At 42.9% G+C, this 17,180-nt stretch overlaps 1 protein-coding gene across 1 annotated transcript in view; it reads left to right on the forward strand.

The window, feature by feature from the left end:
* The window catches only part of LOC138520913 (cytochrome P450 2A13-like), a 314,460-nt gene extending 297,504 nt beyond the window's left edge, over positions 1-16,956 (forward strand). Inside the window, exons 8-9 of the mRNA XM_069633340.1 lie at positions 978-1,119; positions 10,729-16,956. Of these exons, the coding sequence (XP_069489441.1) occupies positions 978-1,119; positions 10,729-10,910 (324 nt within the window). The 3' untranslated portion in view covers positions 10,911-16,956. The remainder of the gene's footprint in view (positions 1-977; positions 1,120-10,728) is intronic.
* Positions 16,957-17,180: the final 224 nt, after the last annotated feature.

A 17,180-nucleotide genomic window follows, 5' to 3' on the forward strand; every position in this document is an offset into this window, starting at 1 on the left:
CCCATAGAACCGAATGGAGCAGGTGGGCGAAGATCACTCTATAAGCTTCAAGTAATCTGGTTCCATCTGGAGATGTGGGCATGTTGGCATTTTTTGTGTCAACCTTGCTAGTTTTCACCTTGCCTGCCAGCCTCTTGTATGTGTAACTCCAGTGACATTCTCTTTTGTGTCTCACTTGTGTGTGTGTGTGTGTGTGTGTGTGTATCATTTCCTGTCTATCCCTCCTTTGCGTGTCCATGATATGATATGATATGATAGGTTACTTATAACACGCTTAATACCCAGAGGCTTCTAAGCGCGGACTCGGAGATCGAGCCTGTGTTGCTGCTTGTCGTTTTGCTTCCAAGGCGAGCATGTTGCCGCTGAGCTATCCTCCCGAGACATACATTTCCCTTTTCACTTTGTCTCTAATACACATGCCTATTGTCAATGTTGTGTGCTACCCTTTTACTATTCGCTTTGAAGTGTCTTGTCTCCTTGTTGTTCATTTATTGGACCTGTTGGAACGTGAGCCTGTATGTGGCATAAAGAGAAGGCAGAGTCGAAGAAAAAGAAACCTGTCTCCCTCTTTACATCACTACTTGCACACCATACACACCTGGTGTACTCCTTCTTAGAGGCATCAAAAGGTGGCATATCGGTAGTAAACGTGATCTAAAAGAACAGCCTTCTAGTGGCAAGGACGAGTAGGCTGGTCCTTTTTGCATAGACATGCATAATAGCCTGGCAGTTAAGGGGTTAAGACATTTGCAAATTCTTAGATTGATTTTTGCAACATGTCCGCTTTTCTACCTCAAAAGAGCCCACAATACTTTATTTTTTAATGCGGTGTCAGTAGTACAGCTGCTCCAATGCATTCAGTGCTGTTGGGGGTGATGTGAAAACTATAGTTCAACTAGCATATCATGACCAGTGTTTAGATATCTGCAAAAGTCATTTGTGAAATTCATAGCATGTTTGACCTTTTGTATATATAGGGTACAGATATCATCCCGGTCCTATCCTCAGTCCTTCATGATCCAGAACACTTTACAGACACAGAAACCTTCGACCCTGGACACTTCTTGGATGAAAATGGCTGCTTTAAGAGCAATGACGCCTTCATGCCGTTCTCTGCAGGTAGGAAGAGATCAGGGTGTAGTTGATGCAAACAGCTTTTGAGCAATGAAAGATATCTCTTTGCATTTTGTTAGTCTGAGTATTCAATGATTTCTATTTGTTTAGGCAGCGGGCCTGCAGCGATCCACTAATGAAATGCATAGCGCAATGGAAACATGTTGAAGGATTTGCTTAATCACCTACGTTTTTTTTGTTTTTTTGGAGTGGAACGTTTCAAACATTTAGGGAGATTTGTCCGGTGGCTCACAGGAAGGTACAAATTAGGCCCCTACCAAGAAATGCAGGCTGCAAACAATCCCCAAAAGGTGGGGAGGAGGGGAGTAACACAACTTGTGTTTCCGCCGCCTTTCATCCTTTTCACCATACATACGCTCCAGCATTTGTGCCGGGTTTGATTTGCATGCCGTCACAAATGCCATAGATCTGTATGCGGTCCGCCGGTGTTATGCACCAGCATAAAGCAAGCCGACCCCATAGGAATTCATTGTAAATGATACCTGACATGATTCATGGCGAGCGGCATTTACAAATTACAATTATAACCTGCCAGACATGCTTGCATGCCAGTGAGGGATTCATTGTAATTTTGAACATTGCTTACCATGCACCCAAAGTAAGCAGTGATTACAATTGAAATTCTAATACTAATAACGATCTTAATTGCGTTATAGCTCAATGAACCTTAGACAAATTAAACAAGTAAGATCACGCAATATAAAAGAAACAAGTAAAATCAATACAGATAATCACTATTGAAAAAAATCAATAAGAACAGACATATTGAATCCTTGGTTACAACTTGGATCTTTAGGGAATCGTACAAAAATGTCGACCTGGGAATTGCGCCGGCTGAAAATGATGACTTATTTTATTTTAACCCCCCCTCACACCACATATATATGTGGAGGGGTTTAGAGTATAATATTAATATGGGGAGGGTGCAGAGGGTCTCCCCCACATATATATGTGGTGTAAAGGGTTAAAAAAAGCCTGCATTTTCGGCTGTCTCAATAATCACATAGACCCATCTTTAGCATTCGACATCTTTCTAAAACGTCTTTATGAGGAAAAACTTAACAGTCCGAACCCTAAGCCATGTTTAGTTCAGAAATGAAAAGATTAGAATGCCAAAACCTTTTTAATATGTGACCAAACGTGATACAAAGCCAACTGAGAGGAAACAGATTTCTTATTAAGACAATTGTCCCAAAAGAATTTAGTCTTAATCGACTCATATGTGTGGACCAGTCCGCCCAAGTTGCACTTGTACGTAGAACCCAGATGTACGCATTCCGCCAGGACGTGCTTTGCCGGTCCAATTTTGTTTGGGAGCTTACAAATACGACAGTACGCTTCTTAGTGTCCAAAAGCCTGTCTGGAATGGATGAAGTATATTGTTTGTCACCATTTCTGCATCTCCTTTAGAAGCAGTGAGGAAAAAAGCTTGGTGGTGACATCCAGCATGGACAGCAGTCTGTAGTCTTTAACATTCGACCGATCTCCTGTTTCATGTATGAGCACAAAGTCAGCCTGCTGCCATGAGGACGGCACCTTCCACTCCCTACAGGCCCGTGCAAATGGTGTCAACAGGACTAGAGCCCAGTTGTCAGGATCACTTTTAAGAACAGCATTAGAGAGGCTGTTGGGGCTCGGTGATCTTGAATTCTTCAATTTAACTATTGCCTCTCTAATACACGCCTGGTTCAAAGGCAAAGGCTAGGTCAGACCTTTGCCAATGTGTTCATTCAGGAATGCAGGGTCAAAGTACTTAGATCTTATATGAGCACACCATGACTCTGTAACAATAATGTTGAATAGCCTTTTTTACTTGTCACCTTTTTCCAACGCCAATATTTTCCGTATAGCACAGCGATCCCGATTTTTGAAGATCTGAATTATTTTTCCCAAGTCCTCCTAGTCTTGTTAACAATGTAAGATTTTAACCACCACCGAAACTCCTTGGTAATTCTCGCTATTTCCCCCACTGCTACTGCTGTGAGACCTTGCCCTTTGCCCTTGCCTTTGCTGCTCTGATAGTCCTCTGCTTAATGTGTTTAGCATCATGTATCTTGATATCAAATAGAGCTGGGGTCAGAGACCTGCCAAAAACCTTAGGCACTCAATTGCCCCCCCCCACCCTGTACACAACTTCCCTCAGCCATGCCTCGATCTCATTTGCATTTTTCCCTTTACATTTATACCAATCAAACAAGCCGTGAGGAAACACTGTCCTGCTAAGTTTCTCTATGTTTGCCTTGGAACATCTCAGACAATTCCCAGCTTTATTGGAAGTTAGATCACCACATGACTTTCTCCCAGATGTCCTTGATTCAAGGTTTACCTCGAGGATCAGCATAGCGTGATCACTATAGTCGTTAGGCATAATTCGTAAGGAATTAACTAGTTCCAGTAAAGAATGATTACCTCCGAAGTAGTCCAACATAGTTTTTCTGCTCCCACTAGATCACGTGGGGCTGCCCGGATGATCACCCAGCGTCCGTCCATTCAAAACAGTCATATCCCATTCCCTGAAGTAGGAGAATCACTGTGTATCCAGAGTGTTTGAGGTGGAGTATGACATTGTGCTGTGTTCAAATATGTTCACATATTTAGGACACCCCTTCTTATCAGCACATCTGGCATTCCAATCACCACAGATCACAACCAGGTTAACTGGCAGGTCTCCCCACTGGGTAAACATGGTATCTAAATAGCCAAACAGCGACTCAGTGACACACGTGCCTGGGGGGTCATTGACGTTGACAAGCAAAAAACGTTTTAGGGCCCCATCTGTTTGGGGTCTAACCTCAAGTGCCAAAACATGACTCCCCTTATCCAACGGTAGTACTAGAGTGGATACTAGGTCATTACTAATTTCTATCATAAGACTGTCTTTTGGCAGCCGAGGTCGCCCTTCACAGCTTTCGTCTGATAAGTTGCATAGACATCTATTCCCATATCAAATGCTACCCAGGTCTCTTGTAAGGCAAAAATACTTTGACCATTGATTCACCTTTTCCAAGCAGATGGGAAAAACCCCTCTAGTTCCAGTTCAGGTTCGTACTACATCACTTAGTAGGACCAGTTTTAGGAAGAGAATGCTGGAGCCATTCCCAGCCCTGTGCATCGTTGTATTTCTCATCAAACATAGGGTTGGTTTTTATGTTAATGGCTTTCTTCGTAGGCTGTGGTTTTGTGCAGTATGAAAAGGCTCCTTCATACTGTCTAGTTTTACATCCAATACAAAACCCAGATGTTGTAATGATGCTTGATGTCTCCGCACTAAGGCCACTGTTTCAGGAAGACAGCTGTGGATTCTCAAGATCTTCACAGGTAAAGCAATCACTGGTTCCCTAAAGTCAAAGTCACAAGATGACATCAATCTCAATGATGGTACCTTGTGGAAGAGATCCAACAGAGCTGAAAATTTAAGTTCTGTTTAACTTTAGTCGCCGTCACCGAACCGATAGTGAAAATCTTAAAGTCAAGATCTGCACCCATCAGACACACTTTTTGAGTTTGCTGTGGAGCAAGGGTGCACTGATAACTTCCTTAGTTCTTACATCCATACCATGTGGCACTGCCACTCTGAGCAAATATCCCACATCTTCAACCTCACACTCACCAAAAGATCCCAAGTGAGATACCCATATTGAGTCATTCTCTTTGACCAACCAACTGCTTAGTGTAAATTTGTTTTGTGCAGATCTTCGTTTCCTTCGCACTTCTCTTTTCCTTTGTTTTTTTAAATTTACCTCTGGGTGTGTTAGGCAGAATCACATGCAGTACCCTTTGGGAACACTAGATGCAATTAAGACTACACGTGTCAGTACAATTTCACCTTTGGTACAAGCATGTACTACACAGTTATGTGGTAGCAGTGGCTGAGCAGCCAGACTTATCTCAAGAGTTTAGTGAGCAGTAGAATAAGTTACACAAAGGAACAACAAATTCAGTGGTTCAAACAAATACTTACTCAAGGTTTCTTGGTAAAAGAATATACATTTATTTACACAGTCAGTTTGAAAACATTACACTAGCAAGAGCAGCTCAATATCCTATACTAATACACCACAATTACACAACCAATAATTTACGGAACAAGTTCAGCTCCCCTGAAGTGGGAGCAAACTAGCACTTCAGATACTTTAAAAAGGGGTCAAAAAGACAAGGTTATAAGAATCAACAGCACAAATACTTTGGTAGGCAGGGAAAAGGGTTTCAGTAAAGTACAACCAGCAGTTCAGTTCATAGGCCTGGGCCAAAGTCAATGGTTCAGAGTCTTTGCATAGGATAGCACTGTTCTGGTAGTAAATGGTTAAGTCTTTGCCATGCAGTTTAGAAGAATTTGGCTAGCCGAAAAGTTAGACGAATGTTTAGGGAAGGACAAGCCTTTGAAGTTGGGAAAGTTCCACAAAATTTGGCAATGGCCGAAAAGATTTCCGGACCGCGTTTGCACAGTTCCTTTGAATTGAAGAAGAGCTGTAGCTGAGGCAGTTGTTCTTGGCAGTTCGAGCAGATCTCGCTGTTCCTGAGCTTCATTCATGGGGACAAGAAGTAGGACGTTGGGAGGTTCCTGGACTGCCCAGGGATGAGGCCAAAAGCTTAGCAAAACGTTATTTTAAGGTGTAAGTCCACAAGCTGGTTTCCTTCCCACTGGATCCGGTTTTCAACAGCACTCTGAAGAAAATTCGACCAGGATGGGGACAGTGTCCAGGTGGCTTGTGAGTTGGTTTTTCCCGCCAAACTCAAGGGAAGAAGTTAACCTTGATGGGCTTCTCTGCCGATGGAGCTTCATGCAATTCGGACCTGCAGCAGGGCTTCACCGGTCGTCCAGGAGCTGCAGCAGTCCTCTTCCTTCAGCTCATCTTCGGTTCTTTCATTCCAGTGGTCGACTCTGCTTTCCAAGGAGCAGAGACCTGCTTTTAAACAGTTTTCCCCCATTAATTCCAGCCTGGTTGTCACTCACACAGAGGGTGGCTGTCCTTGCCAGACAGCCAGCCGGCCAATCATGCCAGAGTGCATTCTGGTCTCCTAGGAGACTAAGCACAGGGAGTTTCGGGCACCTCCCTCACATCTTGTCCACCCCAGACACTGTGGCGCAAGAGGAAGGCTTCAGCACTGAAACCCGCCAAAGGCCAACTAACAAAGGGACCAAACCTGGTTTGGCGTGCAGAGACAAACACAAGAAGGACATTTCCTAAAGGAAATGGCAAAAAAAGTCGACTGCAGCCTGTTTTTACAGATAGGTCTTGGGGGCCATATTGAAAAACATGGCTGACCCGATTTTTAGCTACTCTTGTTCGCGGTCGGGAAAAATCATGGTAGTTTGATCTAAACCACTGCCACCAGCCATTTAAAGTAGGAATGGGTAACATTTGACTGTTACATGAGTGTTTTGACTCAGGGGAAGCTAGGCAACCTCTCCAGCACTCTATAGGAAGATACAGTGTGCTGGGTCAGTAAATTTAAAGAGACTAGTAAAGTCAATTTAACTTTACATGCTCTGGGAGACAGTAGTCAGTCCCAGAGAAGGTATTTAAACATTGGTAAGTCTGAAAGACATCCCTGTGTCACTGCACTGAAGGTGCTGTATGACACACAGAAAAAGATGATGCCTATGGAGTAAAGACACACCAAAATCCATGGAAGAGTGGGAAAAAGGCTCACACTCTTCCCAGGTAGAAAAATAAAATCCTAGAAATCCAGCAAAGTTGCTGGGGGTCTCAAAAGGTAAGAGAAATTAGCACATTTCGAGAATTCTCCCTAACAGGGTGCATGCCTTTTTAAGTAGTTTATGTGTTGTGAGGATGTGGCTTCAGTAGACCCTTGATTTGTCCCCCCTTTATGCATGGCCCTCTCTTGTAGCTGCTTCGCTAGCCTCTGCTTTTTGCCGGTCAGGTAGGAGGCCAGGTATGTACAGTCGTCCCCATTCAAACTGCAGATTGCATGAGTTACTATTGCATTGTCCTCTGCAGTACTTTCAATAGGAGCCGAATCTGTGTCTATGGGCTGCTCCATAATCAGAGCCACAGCTGAACCTTTCTTGGTGACCAAAGTATGTAAGCCGGCATTGCCTCTCCCTGACACTTGAACTCTTCTTGGATTACACCGCAGAGCTTTAATAATACTCCTCTGTTTGGGTGAGTCTCAGCAGCGTCATTAACATTGTTAATCAGGTTCAGACTGCTGTTAGTCACGAGTGTGGCAGCCACCCAGCCAATGTCGTACACCAGTTTAGAACTCCCTGAAAGTCTTTGAGGTGTGTTTGCACTTGGTAAAACATCAGATCCTTCAATGTCAGCTTCTGTTACTGTTGTGTTATTGTAGTCTATGCTACCTGCTCCTGCCTGAACACTATTTTGGAACGCATAACACAGATAAAGTAAGGAGTTATTGGGCCTCATTCCGAGTATGGAGCTAATCATGGCGCTATTTGCGCCATGACTACCTCCCATACCGGTACCAAGTCCGCCCTGGTCCAATGGGGACTTACCGGTCCATTCCGACCTTGGAGGGACCGGTAAATCTCCATTGAAAAAAACATTCCCCATTCCCATTTCAGCCCCCATAGGGCTCAATGGGAATAGGGAAGTATCTAATAACGGTACCGCAATTTGCGGTACCGTTATTAGCTCTCTGGTCCCTTAGCGGCTCCCGCTAAGGGCGCCCATTGCGGGATCGTTTAAGGGATCTCGGAATAGGGTGCAAAGGGATTACCGGCACCGATGTCCTTAACGGTGCCCGGTATCCATTTGAGCCCACCTCGTAATGAGGCCCATTGTCTTTGTCTTGATATGTGGTATTGGTGCTTTCGTGTTGGGTGTCGGTGGCCTCATATGTCACAGCCGTAGTTGTATTATTGCTTTTCCTGAAAAAAACAGTGATTTTCCCCTGCTTACTTCCCGCATCAGCCACCAACGGCTGAGAATTGCTTGCACCAGCCTCTATGGCATTATCCAACCGTTAAGCCGCTGTTCCCTTGTTGCTCTTCTTTGATTTCCCTGACCTTGGGTCATATGGTTTTGCGTTGCGTGAGACTAGCTAGCCTTCGTACGTATCAATGATTCTCCAGGCATCCCAAGTTCGTAGGATTAGTGTGGGGGGATCGACACAAGATTTTAACAAATAGCAGTTTTAATGAGCTCACCTCGATAAACTTTGTCCAGAAACTCCTTGTCCGTGGTCTAGAGAGTCACCGCAAAGTTACTCCCAGTGCTTCCGACACATGTTCTGTGATGTGTGCAACTTTTTAAAGGTGATCAAATCTCCACCTCCAGTATAGTAAAAGCTCTAGAAAGACTTTGCCCAACTTCCAAGATAACGGGGAAACTGCTGGTCACTGCCCAACACACTATGCACACTGCACGCGCTCTGCGCTGTGTGCAACTTTTTAAAGGTGATCAAGTCGCAACCTCCAGTATAGTAAGCACTGTAGAAAGACTGCCCGACTTCCAAAATAACGGGGAAACTGACGGTCACTGCCCAACAAACTATGCACAACCTGTCAGGCAGGGTTTTAATTGTAATTGTGAGTGTCACCTGGCATGTTACCATGGCAAGCGGCGTTAACAATGACAAGTAAACGCTGCCTGGCATGTGAGTGTGCAGGCAGCATTTACTCACTTGCAAAAATGCACTCCACCCTGCACTTTTGCACTCTGCTGTCCAAATGCTGGAAATGTGCACTGTTTTGTTTAGAACTGTTTTGTTTGTAATGATGGAATCGCATTGACAATTGGCTTTTGCATTTGTGCATTGAAATATTTGCATTTACATTCACTTGTCTGTTTACTTATTGTGACTGAACATTCCACTCCCCTGCACACACTTGTCCCTTTTCTATTTTCTTCCAGCCTGCGTAGGGTTGCAGCTCTGGTATTTATCATTATACTGTTGCCCTGGTATGCCCCCCTGTGTAAGGGCAATTGGATAAAATACAGTGGTGAAGATGTCTTCGCAATGATGTGCTGCTCTTCACTTCTGTAAGAATATTCCAATTATGACATTAACAATCTGGTAATAAGAGATTCCGTAACCATGGTTCCTGCCACATGACCATTCGCCTATGATTAAGCAAACTCACATATGTTGTACCAGAGAAATAAAAAGACTTCCTGCTTCTGGCAGGATAAAATCAACCATGGCATCAGTCACAGCTAGGCAAGGATTCTACATGTGTGAAAACTGGCACAGAAAATGACTGGTATGCAGTACATGGCTTCTGCTTCCAGGATATCAGCCGGTGGAATTCTTAGCTCCCAGTAAAGCAAAGTCCCCCTGCTAGAGGATTTTATTGACTTACGTAGGTAGGGTGGCGAGGGATCACTGGTTTGTAAGTAAAACAGCCAGTATTAAACTGCAACTTGTCTGATTTCAATTACTTTACCTGTTACCTTGTCTTAATCCTATGTGTTTCTACTGTATGCAACCAGCACCTTGATGCTCTGGGTTTAGTGGGCTTAACAAATGCCGAAATAAAACAAATAAATAAATAAACTGGATCCTCATTGAGGATGGAAGCCAATATAGGTAGTCCTAGTGGCCATGGCCTGCTTAAACGATATTGCTGGCCACTACCAGGATGTTGGATCCGTGGAAAGCCAATCTAAAGGGTTGCAAGGTAACTGTAACCATTCCCATAAGGTTTTACTACCGTGCATCTTTTGCAAAACCAGAGCCTGTATAACCATTGGAAAAAATATATATATATCTGGGATGAATGCTTTCATTTTCTGAACTAATTCAAACCTAAAATTGTGAAGCTGGAGACTACTTGCCCATATGCCTTTTCAAAGGCATTTTTCCATCAGGCCAAAAACCCATCCTTCTGCCTGAGGTCACATGGATATGTGGAATTCCGTCTTTGGCAATAGTTGTTATCTGTGTCAACATGTTCAAGTCCCTTCCTTGAGCAGTACAGTGGAGAAACTCTATTTAACTAAATACATTGGGCCTCATTACGACCTCAGCGGGAGCCATGCCGCTATTGGTGGCATGGCTTCCGCCGAAATCGCGTCCGGGTCCACAGAATGAGGAATTACCGGGCCATTCCGAGTTCGGAAGGCCCGGCAATTCCTCCCTCCAAGGACCCGGACCCGGTCCTTCTCCATTCCCATTTCAGCCCCCATAGGGCTGAATGGGAATGGGAGAGGGAGCAAACAACGGGCCATTACGAGTTGGCCCGTTGTTTGCTCCCTCTTCCCCTCGCGGGACCCGGTAAGCACGCCTGGTTTGACCAGGCGACCTCGTAATGAGGCGGTACGGGGTAAACGGTGCCGGAACCTTTTACGGCGCCGTTTACCACGTACCGCCAGGGTCGTAATGAGGCCCCTTGTCTTTACAGGTGAATAACTGGAAATCACTATTCATATGTTGGTGTACCCCTTCTAATCCCCACAGCTTGTTTATCGCACCAGAAGTATAATCTTGATAATATATGTGGAGAGGTATGTTTTCATGTATGCACCTCTATTCCTCTTCCTATCATGGAGGCGCTGTTAGGCATGAAGATATGGGCTCGAGTAACTACAGAGCGCCGTGCATTTGTACTAGGTGAAGTGTGAACAATGAGCAGAGAATTTACTGTCCTGTGGCCATTTTTTCCAGGGAAACGGATTTGCCCGGGAGAAGGCCTGGCTCGGATGGAGCTCTTCATATACATCACCACAATCCTACAGAAATTCAAGCTTCAGTTTCCATGCGATCCAAAGGACATCGACATCAGGCCAAGATTGAATGGCTTTCTAAACATCCCCGTCTCGTATACGCTCCGAGCAATCCCACATTGAAGATGGATGGTGGATCCGATTGCCACAGAGGAAGAAGCATCTCACACAGCAAAAGACAGAGCCATTCTCTGTCCTGTACTATCCCTCACCACCCAGGCACAATTAACACTCATTTATCAACTTGTGATTGTCTTTTCTTCATGTTGCATGATTGTCATTCTGTATTGTTGTTCTTCTGAAATTCCGACATATTCAGCCATGAAAATGCAATTGTTTTGTGGTATTTTCTTTTCATAAACTCTTGGTTTTCTTGTCTGCAAATAGCACCGAATCGCGGGAAATATCACTGCAGAGCGAATGCTAGAAGCTCTTCGCCAGCTGCAAATTTGAATAGCATGGTGCATTGGAGTATGTCAGAGGGCACGTGCCAGCTATTTGAGGTGTCCATTTAGTTTGCCGGATGCCGGACCAGTGTTAGGTATGGCATCCATGTTGCAGTTCCCCTTGGACCAACTGTCAATCAGTCTGGACATTCTAGTTGACTGGAGCAAAATGTGCAATAGATTGAATCAGGCTCTGGCACAATCTCTGCTAAATGCAAAACCTTGACCCCTAGAAGCAGGTAGGCAAAAGACAATGGGACCATGCTATCAACGACAGGGACATCACAGGCATGTGAATTACTGGAAATGGAAGTAACAGAGAGGAGTCTAAGAGCAATAAATCCCATCACCTTCCAGCCCCTCTTCCTCACTTTGCCCACTGGCAGCATGTGCTACCACCATCTTCCAGGCAATATCGCTCCATCCGACCACTTGCCTAGTCCAATCTGACCCTTTCCATTTCCTGATAAGTCCACAGTGCCAGAATCAGGGCCCCAAAGCTACAGGACCTTAAAAAGTGGACTCCTCATACTATTCCTTGCAACTTAGTATTATTCTGACTCGTTGGATGTCTGAAATCATTGCAACTTAGTATCACTCCAACTCAGTGGAGATGTAGGTTTCAGAAGTGCCGCATCTTAATTAGTCAATGGGCCTCATTCCGAGTGGGGCAGTGAGGGATACCGGGCACCGGTAAGCAGACCGGTGCCGGTAATCCCTTACCGCCCTACTATGAGTTCCCTTAGTGGGTCCCTCCTTTAACGCCTGGTTTTACCAGGCGTTATGGACGGGACCCGTTAAGGGAATTCAGAGCCAATAACGGTACCGCAATTTGCGGTACTGTTATTGGCGCCTTCCCATTGAGCCCTATGGGGGCTCAAATGGGAATGTTTTTTTCAGTGGGGACTTATCGGTCCCGCAAAGGTCGGACTACACCGGTAAGTCCCCATTGAACGAGACCGGTGCCGGCACCGTTATTGGAGTCAGTCATGGCGCAAATCTCGGAATGAGGCCCAATGTCATTACATGGACCATACGTAGAGTGCACCTTTATTTTCAAAACTAGTAAGTGTACCCATGCTTTGCATTGTAATTCCTGCTTCAGTCCACGTTTGAAGTTTATTTAATTAACTAAACAGAGACCTACAATATATTCAGTGTTACTAAAAAAGGGAAAAAACATATAAATAATCCCCAATCTGTTCTAAAAAAAACAAAGAATCAACAGATTTCAAAGACGCAAAAAAATAATAACTCTCAACAGTTTATTAAGAATATCTCTTTACCTGATAAAAGTTGTCAAGAGAAAAGTGCAGCTATTGTTCGGAAGTATACTGCCATTAAGAGGAACAAAGTTACTCAACACCCCATTAAGCTAACAGCGGCAAGCTTTTGTAATTCTAATAATACTGTTCCAATACATGAGCCTCTTGATAATCTAGTGTCCGAAATTACTAAACAGGATTTGAGAGAGGATTTTTCAAATCCTATCACTATAGGGCAGCCACCTTTGATGAAAGAACAGATGAGTTTTCCTGACAACCAGGTACCGAAATACTCATTTCTAACCTTAGATGAGAGACGCGAGGAGATCATGAAGTCGATGGGAGTATTTTTCTCCCGCCCCTCTGACCTTCCAAGGGCCAAAATGAATAAATCCTTTGAAACTGGTTTTAATCAGACGGATAGGCAGAATCTGTTAGTGCAGGGATCAACTTCTCTCCAGTCCAAAAAAACATCACATGAGAACGTGATGCCGGCACAGAACCAAAAGACCACAAAAATGATGCCGAGGACCAGACATGATAAATGCAATGATCAAACTCATGTAAGCTTAATCTTACAATGTAGAGGTGGGGAGTATGGCATGTATGACTTAAATCGGTCATCTGTGCTCAACATTTTGCGCACTATCCCAATTTTACAAGGAATTAAATCTGAGGATATGGCTCAGATAGAATTCATAGATGATCAAGATAGTGCAATTGTGAAAATATGGATGACCTCAGACATAGTCAAACACACGATCTGGCAGGCAAGGGATGATATCTTCCATCTAGGGTTCGCATTGCACAATCCTTCGGCTACATTGGCAGTGACCAATACTATTCCCGTAAATGTAGCTAATATATTCCCCTCAAGTTCAACTAACGGTATAAATGGAACCATACGATGTAGTAGCAAATCAGCTGACCCTTTAATGATAAAATGTTTTACAACAGGTGGAAACCAATCACGAATGGTAATGACTGCTGCTTTGAATGAAAGGCTGAATGAATGCTAGCTGCCTTGTAATGGGGCTAGAATGAATGTCCAATTGGCCTCTTGGAATACAAGAGGTCATGCACATCTCAGTTCATCTTCAACATCTATCTTTGGTATGTATGACATTGTAATGCTTCAGGAGGTTTGGTTAACTTCTTCCCCGGCTTGGGAGAACCATCAGGTGATTTTGGAACCTGCAATTAAACTTCCGAGAGGTCGTCCCAAGGCGGGCCTTCTCGCAGCCGTAAGATTAGATCATGGGTGGAAGATCGAAGCATGGGCCGCACCAAATAGCTATACCCAGATGGTTCGAATCTCCAACAAAGACCATATTATTGCCTGTATTAACTTGTATTGGAACCATTTAGAGATCTCTGACAACCGTTTTTTTAGGGACTTAAATAACTGCCTGAATATGATTGACAGAGATCCTCTGGTGAAATTCATAATTGTTGCAGGTGACCTGAATATGGACTGTGTGTGCTTGAAAGGGGGAAAATTACGAGAAACTAAAGAAAAATGGAGTTCAATGATGACAGAAAGAGGTCTTAATATGATAAATGGCTCAGTCGAGGGTGATGTACCACCAAAAGCCACATGGCAACAAGGTAATGCTACATCAACCATTGATTATATATATACCAACTGTGAACTCTTTTCCACAGTTACATATTTTGAAGTGCTGCACCAAACTAAAAGTGATCACAACTTGCTCCATCTGTCCTGGTGCCTACCAGTCAAGAATATTCTGGAATCTGGTAGGAAATATATGCCAAATTTAGGAGTCTCTACCAATGGCAACCGCTTTAAGTGGACTGCATCGAATCTTAGCAAATTACTGCAAGCGATTTCATATCCGAAAGATATTACAAACCCTGACTTGCAGTATATACAAGGGGACTATGTGAGCATACTCCAGAATTTTAAAAAATCTGCTCATTGTAATGTCAATGCTCAGAAATCCCATACGCATGCATATGATGAGGAAATAAGGTCCAGGAAAACAGCCCTTAGAAGAGAGATAGGATATATTACTCAGCAAAATGCCTCCAATAAGGTTCTTATGATATCCAAATGCAAAAACAGATATAGGAACTGGATCAAACAGCGGAAAGCAAAGATGATTTTGCAGGATGCTCATACTATGTTACATTCCATAGCATCCAAGAACTCTGCATTAATATGGGGACTGATTAAAACCTCCCATGGGGACACACAATCCATAAGACAAATCAACCTAGTCCCTGAAGAGGTTTGGGTTCAATATTACACCTCTCTGTATGCCGAAACGCATATCCCTGCCCGGATGTATCAGATGGATTATACTGGGAAATACGACCTAGAATATGACACCATAGATATTGAAATGTTTATTAAGAAACTGAGTACATCTAGGGCCCCTGGTCCTGATGGTCTCTCCAATATTATGCTAAAGGGAAATCCAGAGGCGTGGGCTGTTATTTTGGGTGCGATTTTTGAACAGGTAATTATCAGCAGAAGAATTCCTGCCTCCTGGCAAAAATCTATTATTGTACCCATCTATAAAAAAGGAGACAGGCTCAACCCCAAGAATTACAGACCAATTGCTCTCCTTGATGCACCTGGAAAAATTTTTGCCCGTTTGATTTTGAGGGACTTTAACAAATGGTCACAGCAGGAGAGAATAAGAGATCCGTTCCAGACGGGGTTTGTGGCTGGCCTTGGCACTTCTGTGAATCTAAAAGTGTTAGATGCAATTAAACAGCACGAACTTCAGCTTAACCAAGCGGTCTTTATGGCTTTCATTGACTTTGAAACTGCTTTCGACTCTGTCTCAAGAAAATTATTATTTAACAAGCTAGCTAAGAATACATGCCCAGAATACTTAATTCATTGGATAATCCAATTTCATTCACAAACCTCAGTACAAATCCGTTTGAATATGGATGGCTCTCTGTCGAAAGCAATCAGTACGCACAAGGGATTAAAACAGGGATGTCTATTAGCTTCGACCTTGTTTAATTTCTTTATAGCAGATGTGGTGCAGGATTTTAGAAAGATTTTGTCAGATGCTCCGCGGCTAGGGAAATGTGCTGTCCCTTGGATGTTTTATGCAGATGACCTGGTCTTACTCTCCAAAACATCCTGTGGACTACAGAAGCTACTCGAGCAATTGGGAGAATATGTTAAACGAAATGATCTGGTCATAAATGTGTCAAAAACTAAAACTTTGAAAAATGTACCCAATAGAACCTCCAGTGCAGTGCGGTTCTCGTGGTCACTAATGGCGGCGCCATTAGAGAATGTGACGCAGTATAAATATCTAGGGCTAAATGTTAACACACATAAGGCTGATTTCCCCTACTGGGAGGAACTGAAAAACAAAGTTAATACTTCAATCTCCCAGGCTTCCATTATTAAATATAAATACTGTTCTTTCTCCATGAAACCCATCATTTTGTTCTATTGCCAGAAAGTAGTACCGACAATTCTTTACGGTGCCGAAACTAGATCGTGGAGAAATGAACTGGCATGGTCAAAAATGGAAGGCAAATTTTGGAAAAAGATCATGAATATTCCTAAATCTTTACAGATATGCCTGCTGAGATATGAACTAGGATTATCTTCTCTTTACTGCATGTATATGTGGAAACTATGTAGTCTATATCGTAAATGTCTAATGACTCCGAAAGACAACTCTCTTTTGCATGTTCTGTCTATTTATATGGAAAAAAGCGAGCACAAAGTAATGGCCAAATGGCGTTTGCAAGTGGAGCAATTTTTATTAATAACAGAGGTCTCTAAGGAAATGCTGATATCTAACCCATGCAGAGCGAAACAGAAGATCATAACATGGGATTGGATTAATACTTATGAACAGTGCCAAAAGACCAAACATGCATTTACCCATAGGATAATTGTTAAAAAAATCAGAACAACTGAGAGTTACTTGTTGAAGTTCCCTAATTCTAAAGCTAGACTTTCCTTCTTAAGATTCAGAATGAATTGCTGGCATACAAGAAATATTCTGGCTAAGTGGAACCTTATATCTAAGGAAGAGGACGTTTGTAGATTTTGCAAAACTCCTAATGTATCTGAAACTATATATCATCTAGTCGCGGAGTGTCCTGTGTTACTGAACATGAGAATTGAACACTTTAGAAAACACTTTTGTACTTATACATATCTATCTACTGAACTGTTTTGGGATAGAATTTACAACACGCAGCTAACTACGGTGAGAATAGCAATTTTAAATTACATGAAGGCTTTAAAGCTGAAGGAAAATATCTGTGACTCTGACCTGAACTGAGTATACGATACTTCTTATCTTTATTTATTATAATAGTATGTTTTAGTATGTTTGAGTATCTATATATACTTTTTAGAGTGTCATTTTAAATGTGTTAAAACAAAATTGTGATATTATTATAGATGTGAATATGTAGTTAATCTTGTGTTTTACACTTTTTGCTTATTTTCCGCTTTTCCTTTTTTTGAAAAGTTGATTTTTTCAACTGTGTCAATAAATAAAAAAAAAAAAAAAAAAATTAACTAAACCAATGTTTCTTTGTAGACAATATTGCTATTCTTTCCTGCAAGAGCTAGTGTGAACAAATTGGGCCTCATTTAGAGGTTGGAGGTAGCCATGGCGACATTAGCGCCATGGCTGCCTCGAAACTCGTTCCGACTCCGCCCTGGT

The sequence above is a fragment of the Ambystoma mexicanum genome, chromosome 13 (assembly GCF_040938575.1).
Source record: "Ambystoma mexicanum isolate Mex_15411 chromosome 13, UKY_AmexF1_1, whole genome shotgun sequence".
In the NCBI taxonomy this organism is placed as follows: Eukaryota; Metazoa; Chordata; class Amphibia; order Caudata; family Ambystomatidae; genus Ambystoma; species Ambystoma mexicanum.